Consider the following 8454-nt stretch of genomic DNA (forward strand, 5'->3'; position numbering starts at 1 on the left):
CTTGGGGCTAGGTAGATAGCTCAGCAGTCTAGGCGCCTGTCTGGCAAGTGCAAGGACCTGGGTTTGACCCCCAATACTGCATGCAGTGCCAGCCCCAGAACCCCAGGTACCTCGTGCCAGCCAATGAAACCAGGTATGGTGGCACATGCCTGTAATTGCAGCACTGGGGAGGCTGAGACAGGACGATCACTACAGTCTGAGCTGCATAGTGAGATCCTGCACCAAATAAATAGGGTTTGTGAGATAGCTCGGTGGACTAAACGCCTACTTAGGCAAGCGCAGGGACCAGGGTTCAATACCCAGAACCACAGGCCACACCGGCCCAGCCCTCAGGCATGCTGAACCAGTCACTAAGTCCAGGTGTGATAGTGCACAACAGTAATCTCAGCGCTGGGGAGCTGAAAACAGGAGGATCACTACGAGTCCAAGCTGCATAGTGAGACCTTGTACCAAATACATTAAATAAATACATAAATGATTTTTTAAACAAATTACTAAGTAATGGGGCTGGCCAAATAGCTCAGCAGATTAAAGCACCTACAAGCAGGCACAGGGCCAGGGGTTCAATTCCCGGGATTGCTGTGCCGGCCCTGCCCCCGGGGCATGCTGAGATGGCAATTGAGACTGGGCATGGTGGTGCATGCCTGTAATCTCAGCACTTGGGAGACTGTAAGCAGGCAGATCATGAGTCTAATCTAGTAGTGAGATCCTGAACACCCTGTAGACCCTTCCCTAAAATACCAAACTGATTGCCACAGCCATGAAGAAAATGCTTTTACTGGGGCAGTACTTACAGCGTGGAGCAGAAAGGTAAGTTTCTCCTGGAACAGAAGAACAACCCTTTGGATTGGGCATACAACATCTTCAAACCAGTTGCTCAGATAGGACTTTATGTGGGTCTCCAGGCCCTTCTCCTAGATTGAGAGAGAGTAGCATTTGCTTTAATACCATGTAAGCTTTCCTCATAGGAGCTTTAACCATTTTCTTCGCCATGCTCTTCACAGTCCCATGCTCAGGACTGATTCGGGAGCCTTGCACATGGAGCTACACCCCCACCCTAGTCCTATACCTCCTTTTTTTTAAGGTAACTGAATTGACAGGTCTCCACTGTGACGAAGTGGGCAATTATATGTGTGTCCATCTCACCCCACCTCACTGCATACCCATTAGGGATACCCCCCTTTTTTTTTTTTTTGGCAGTACTGGGGATTGAACTCAGGACCTTGTACTTGCCAGGCAGGCACATATGCCACAGAGCTATACTGCAGCCCTCCTCTTTTTTTGGGAGGAGTTGGGAGATACCCTCTTAATATCCCTCATTTCCCCAGCACCCAACATGGTATCTGACACATACATAGTACAAGTTTATTAAGTGATCACTGAATAATGGAGGGAATTATAGAGAATGTATACTTGTACTCAAATGTAAGTAGTAAGTAGGGAAGGACTTACTTGTAAGTAACTCATCAAAGCATTCACACCTCCTCCAGGTGTCACACATGCCACCATATGTACATCTGGCTTTCTCTCTGGGGACTAGCATCACACAGGGAAAACACCACCCCAGATTCAAATCCCTGGCTCATTACTACACTATCCTTTCTTCTTCATCAGTAACTTGTAAGAACAGGGCAGGTAAAAGGGTAATGGAATGGTAATGCACTTAGGAGAGACATAACTTTAACTACTGTAAGCTGAAAGCATAGTTTGTAAAACATTGTTAAGTCAGTCAATTTGAATATATCTAATTCATAAAGGATAAATGATGTGCAAGATAAATCTTACATGACTAGACATCAAAAAAAGGCATCTTTCTCAACAGACATGTTATTACATCGTGCTGAATCTACTGTAAGAGACAGGATTTTAACAGGTACAGAAGCAGACATGTAGAACTTCGAGCAATTACTTTTAACCCACTTTCCTTAAATATTACCAGTCTAATACTAGTTCACAAAGTGAAGCTTTCAGAACTTAGGTATCTTTGTATATACACACATGGCTTGACAAGTAGTTATGGTATGTCAACCACTTGGGTCTTATAAAATTAAATCAGTTGCCAGGTGTGGTGATGCATGCTGGTAATCCTAGGACTGGGGAGGCTGAAGCAGGAGGATCGCTGTGAGCTCGAGGTCCGTCTGGGCTACAAAGTGAGTTCAAGGTCAGCCTGAACTGTAGAGTGAAACCCTGTCTCAAAAAGGTGGGGGGAGGGAAAAAAAATTAAATCAGTCGTCTTACCTCACAATTCATGCTATTTTTCAGCCCTTGAATATACTTGTCCAATTCAAGCCTGAAAGTTTGTTCTTAAGGAATAAAGGATGAATAATCAAAACAATGTTTTACCTCTGAAGAAGAGATATATCTCAAATAAAGCAAATTAATTAAAACAAGTCAGGACAAATGGCCCACATGAAGCATATGTGTAAGGGAAGAGAAGGCCTGGTAGGGTGAGAGAGACATCCCTCCACTTGCCTCTCCTTTCTCCTGCCTGAAACAATCCCTCCCCCCAAAACCCAGGAAAGGATATAGCTCGAGTCCTTTCTCAGACCCTCCCAAAAAGCAGACCACATACTCTGAAGGGTTCTGTTCAGAGCCCACTGTAGCTGTCTCCGGAAGCAATTTTACTTGTTGGAAAAGGCAGTAATAGCAACCAACTCGGTAACCTGGAGTTCTAGAAGAGAAAGAAAAGAGTAAAATGCACTGCTTTAGTAACTCATGGATCTCATTTTTCGGGCTGCTTTGAACCCTGGTGAACCAATAGACGACCCTCTCCTTCAGAGTTTGCTAGACCCATCATCAATTTTCTTATAACAAGGGTCAGCCAAATAGCTCAGTGGATCAAAGCGCCTGCTTAGGCAGAGTGCAGCGGCCAGGGTTTGAACCCAGTCCCATCCTCCCCAGAGTGTGCTGAGATGGTGATTAAGACTGGGTGTGGTGGCACGCCTGTAATCCCAGCTCTTGTAAGGGTGAACACAGGCAGACTAGTAGGAGTCCGATCTGGGTAGTGAGACTTTGTAGCCCCTGTACTAAATATAAAAGAAAAAAAAAAATTCTTATAACAGCAGAGGAACATGCATGCAATCCCGGTGAGTTTTAGTTAAAGCAGCCACCAACAGAGGTAAAATTCTTTTTGGAATTGTTTTATATAATTATTTCATATGTTTTCATTCTTGTTCATTGTACACCCATGTGTACAGGAATACAAGCATGTACTCCCCCCACCCTGAACCTACATAGCTGCTGATGCCCCAGACAGGTATACCAAGCCCACCCTACACCACCCACCCATGTCCTGGTTTCCTGGCTGCTTTCTCCTGAGGACCCACGTGCCAACTTAATGGCCTGAGGTGAACTACAGTTAGGGAGGGTAATGGGAAGACATCCGGAAGTGGTCTGAGGATGACGGTTTAAGCCTGACCTCTTTCTGGGGAGAGAGCTCGGCGGCATAAGCACCCTCCCGGCATGCACAAGGTCCTGAGTTCAATCCTCAGTACCAAAAAAAAAAAAAAAAAAAGCCTGAGGTCCAGCAAGATAACTAGCCCTGTGAACTTGGGCATTCCATTTAACTTCTTGGAGTTCATTTAATCGTTTGAAAATGGAAGAGTACTGCTCTATCTCCCCTTCCTAAGGAGAAATGCATCAAAGTTGTTGAAGCACATTATAAACTGTAAAGTATACAATATAGCTGGGCATGGTGGCACATGCCTGCAATCCTAGGACTCAGGAGAGCAAGCTGAGGCAGAAAGACCATCATAAGTTTGCGGCCAGCCTAGGCTACACAATGAGTTCAAGGCCAGCCTGAACTACAGAGTGAGATCCTGTCTCAAAAAAGAAAAAAAAAAAAAGCACACAACATTAGTTTTCATAATTAACTCTCTTCCTATAAGTACAAAACTAAAAGTACTTTTAGATTCTAGCGTTTCTACCATTCAGTCAATCCCATTTCACAAATGTTTATGTGTGAGGCCCAGAGCTCAGGCTAGCAAAAAAAAAAAAGAAGTCTGCTGGTCTAGAAAGAGATAATCTTTTGGAGTTCAGCACCGCTGCTCATGTTTGGCACAGAAGTAAAAACTCAAGACACAGCACATTTTACACTTACCTCAGCTCCACAGATGCAACGTTACCCAGCCCTTCAAAGACTGCTCCCTTTGAAAGACGCTTAGCAATGAAACTGCGCAGCTCTGGCTCCACTTCAGATGGTAGATTAGTATCCGCCAAGGAAAGGCTTGACAAATGAGACAGACTTTCCTTACCAGTGGACTGCTGTATTTACCCGTAAGTCAACAGAATGGTTCTAAATCCAAAATCAGTCTCTATCTGTCTGTCTGTCTGTCTGTCTGTCTGTCTGTCTGTCTGTCTCTCTGTTTTGTTGTTTGAGACAGGGTCTCCCTATGTAGTTCAGGCTGGCCTTGGACTCCCAGAGATCCTCCTGCTTCAGTCTCTATGCTGGAATGTTAGGTGTGCACTACCACAGTTGGCTTTTGAGGCTTCTCTCTTTTTTTTCTTTTTTTTGTGGAACCAGGGATTGAACTCAGGCCCTTGCGCTTGCCATGGAAGCACTTATTATACTGAGCCATCTCCCCAGCCCCCATGGTTTCTCTTAAGGACATAATAAGTAAACAGTCTGCCATATGCCTGATGTGGTAATTTTGGTCTGGTATGGCCCTCAAAAAACTCATGTGTTGAAGGCTTGATCCCTCACCTTGGTGGAACCTTTAGAAGGCAGAGCAAGTTAGACCTAACTTGGAGCAAGTTAGGTCTCTGTGGATATGTCCTTTATGGGGAGATTAGGACCCTTGCCCCTTCTCTCCTGCTTTCTAGCTGTTAGGAGGTATTAGGAGGTAGGCCTATTTGCCCAGGATATGATATACAGTGTCATTAAAGGCACAGTGATAAGGAGGTCAAACAAGACAGGCTTGACAGTGCACACGTGTAATTCCAGGACTCTGGAAGGCTGTGAAGCAGGAGGACCACAAGTTAGAGTTGCTGCAACTCAGTGGCTTTGTGAGACCCTGTCCTAAAATAAAAAAAATAAAAAAAGAACTGGGTATAGCTCAGTGCAAAGGCCCTGGGCTCAATCCCTAGCACTAAAAAAATTTTTTTGTGACATTTGAAAATTCTTGGGACTGGGGATATTCCTTAGTGGCACAAGCACCTGCCTGGCAAGCACAAGGTCCCAAGTTCAATTCCCAGTAGCAAAAAAAAAAAAAAAAAATTAAAGCAGTCATTATTAGCCAGGCATGATGGTATTGCCTGTATACCAATACTTGGGAGGTGGAGGCAGGAGGACTATTGTGATTTTGAGGTCCACCTGGACTACAAAGAGTACAAGGCCAGCCTGCACTGCATAGTGAAACCCTGTCTCAAAAAGGCAAAAAAAAAACCCAACCCAACAACAACAACCAAAGGTACAATTATTATTAGGCCAGGCACAGTGGCCTATGCCTGTAATCTTAGCACTCAAGAGGCAGGAGGATTCTGTGAGTTTAGGACCAGCCTGGACTACACAGTGAATTCAGAACCAGCCTGAACTACATAGGGAGAACTTGCCATCTCAGGACCCCACCCCCAGGGCCCGCTGAGATGGCGAATGAGACTGGGCATGGTGGTGCATGTCTGTAATCCCAGGAGGAAGGAGGAGTTTGGAGTGAGCCTGGGCTATACAGGGTGGTGCATGTCTGTAATCCCAGGAGGAAGGAGGAGTTTGGAGTGAGCCTGGGCTATACAGGGTGGTGCATGTCTGTAATCCCAGGAGGAAGGAGGAGTTTGGAGTGAGCCTGGGCTATACAGACAGTACAAGGCCAGCATGAAGTACAAACCAAGACCACTGTCTTAAACAAAAGCATTCAAATGTGGAAAAAATTAATTTTTAATTATTTAATTAATTATTGTCTTTTTGAGACAGGGTCTCACTATTCAGTTCAGGCTGGCCTTGAACTCACTTTGTAGCCCAGACTAGTCTCAAACTCATAACGATCCCCCTGCCTCCACCTCCCCAGTGCTAGGATTATAGGCATGTGTCACCACACATGCCCAGGTAAGTGGATTTAAATTAAATCTTGAGACAATGAATATATGACTGCAATTCCAACCAAGAAACTCAGAATAATTCTCTCTTCTGCATCAATACTTGGATCTGCCCCACTCCTGAACGACTGAGCCAATGAGGAGTTTCCTGGGGAACAGAAAGAACTGAAGAACAATTTGACTACAGGAAAGCCAATGGAAACAGAGTCTCAACTGACATCTACAGGTGGGAGAAGCACAGAAAATAAAAGTACATACATGGTGGACTCTCAGGATAGCTCAGGGGACTAAGCACCTGCTTAGGCAAGCACAGGGATGGGGGTTCGATACCCACCCAGAGCCACATGCCGCACCAGCCCCACCCCCAGGCACACTAAGCCCACCACCAAGACCGGGTATGGTGGCACACGACTGTAATCCCAGCACTGGGGAGACTGAAAATGGGAGGATCACTAAGAGTCTGAGTGGCATAGTGAGACTCTATAACCAAATACATTTTTTAAAAAAAAGTATATACATACATGGTTATGGTTAAACTGTTTTTACCTGAAGTCATCACCAGAGGGAGTTTCCACATTTGTGCCACTTGGGCTTCCATCATCACTGTCCCCTCGCTGCTGTGCCAATCTGCAAGCCACAAATGAAACTGTGCTATCAGTTATGCACTCTAAATCATGCAGAGTATGGGGCCCCTGCAAGCTGAGTAAGGTCAAAGGTCATGGGTCCTCTATAGCCTATGTGCATGAAAGGGAAAACCTACAAAATGCACTGAAAGGAGCCCCTGCTCCTTCCAGGATACATAAGGAAGTACAGCAAAGGCCTAATAGCCAGAAAGACACAAAACTGACTTTATAGGCCCCAGAAAGAGCCTGCAAAGTCAGTCGGAGGAAAAGGAGGCAGCAAGGGTTATACAAAACCAGAAGAGGGGCTGGGGAGATGGCTCAGTGGAATAAGCGCTTCCCTAGCAAGCGCAAGGGTCTGAGTTCAATTCCCGATTCTGCAAAAAAAAAAAAAAAAAAAAAGAAAAAAAAATTAGAAAACCAGAAGAAGAGGGTAAGTGGGAGTGGCAGAAATGGGGGGAAGGAAGGGAGAAATAACAAGTGGGCAGAGGGCAAAAATTTTCGAGCGTGCTAGCGCTACGCTACACAAATGCCTGGGCGAGGAGGCTGGCGGAGGTGGCATACGGACGGGGAGATGGCAGACGCGTGGACGGGCCAAGGCAGGAGTGGGAAAGCACAGCGCAAGGTCAGGCGGGCCCTCACGGCTAGAGACCTCGGCCGGGACGGAAGCAGCTGACCGCCAGGCCGGGGGTGGGGCGCGAGGCCTGGCGGCCGGCCCGGGAGGGGGCGGCGGGGCGACCCGGCAGCCTGGGCCGGGCTCCGGCACCTGCTTCCGCGGTAGCTGTAGAGACAGTAGTGGCTGCTGGGCGGCGGCTCGAGTCTCCGCTCCTCCGCGGAGCCACCCTCCTCGCTGCTCTCCAGCTCCCTTTCGTCCCCATCCAGCGACTCCTGCAAAGAAGGCAGCATCTCGGCGGCCCTAGCGGCGCGGTGTCGCCGCCAAAGCGTTCCCCCGCCGCCGTGCAGTCCGCAGCAGCCGTGCTCCCCCGGGTCCGCGCCCCCGCGCTCCTGGGTTCCGGCGGTTGCCGGGGTCCTGAGCTCAGAAGCCTCCTGCCTGCGAGGGAAGGCAGGACTGGACCTCCCCAAGGAGCTTTTACCGTTTCTTTTAAACTCCTTTTTTCTGCTCTGTCATGTTAGACGTCAAGATAAATGAGGTAGGATGAAAAAAATAAAGATAGCACTGCGAAACTAATCTTTTTTTTTTTAAAAATAATCTTAAATAAAATATATTGCATTTTTTTAATTTTTATTTATTTATTTGTGTGTGTGTGGCCAGCCCACCAGGGGGCGGGGCTAGCTGGCATGTGGTGCTGGGGGATTGAACCGTGGTCCCTGTGCTTTGTTAAGCTTGTTCCAAGTAGGTGCTTTAGACCACTGAGCCATCTCACCAGCCCCATATATTGCATTTTTAAAGCAAAAGGACAAAAATGAATGATAGAAATTGGGAAGTAGGAAAAAAAAAAGTTCAAACGGGAAAGGGAACAAGAGAGGGGGAAGGGAAGGCAGAGAAAGAACGAAAGAAAATGGAAGGGAAAAGATGGCAACGAAGATTTCGTGAATGAGTAATGGAAACAAGAATTTAAAGGCGAGGGGTCCTGCCATGAGCTCAGCTGTTTAAGTGCCTGCTTACGCGAAGGTAGTCAGGCTCAGGATGTTTGTGGTTCGATCCCCAGGTCCTCACGCCTAACCAGACCTGCTCTTAAGGCATCCCGAGCCAGCAAAAAAAAAAAAAAATCCCTATGAATTTTTGGGGCTGGGGAGATAGCTCAATAGAATAAGCCCAAGGGCCTGAGTTCAATCCCCGGTACCG

General features: G+C 46.8%; 1 protein-coding gene across 1 annotated transcript in view; it reads right to left on the reverse strand.

Moving 5' to 3' along the window:
* Positions 1-7589, reverse strand: part of CUNH17orf75 (chromosome unknown C17orf75 homolog) — a 12120-nt gene extending 4531 nt beyond the window's left edge. Inside the window, exons 1-6 of the mRNA XM_004635441.3 lie at positions 7414-7589; positions 6574-6654; positions 4100-4225; positions 2528-2671; positions 2239-2296; positions 795-914 (exon numbers count right to left, since the gene is read on the reverse strand). Coding sequence (XP_004635498.1) covers positions 795-914; positions 2239-2296; positions 2528-2671; positions 4100-4225; positions 6574-6654; positions 7414-7553 — 669 coding nt within the window. The 5' untranslated portion in view covers positions 7554-7589. The remainder of the gene's footprint in view (positions 1-794; positions 915-2238; positions 2297-2527; positions 2672-4099; positions 4226-6573; positions 6655-7413) is intronic.
* Between the last annotated feature and the right edge of the window lie 865 nt (positions 7590-8454).

This window comes from Octodon degus, unplaced genomic scaffold, assembly GCF_000260255.1.
Source record: "Octodon degus isolate 3935 unplaced genomic scaffold, OctDeg1.0 scaffold00072, whole genome shotgun sequence".
Classification (NCBI taxonomy): Eukaryota; Metazoa; Chordata; class Mammalia; order Rodentia; family Octodontidae; genus Octodon; species Octodon degus.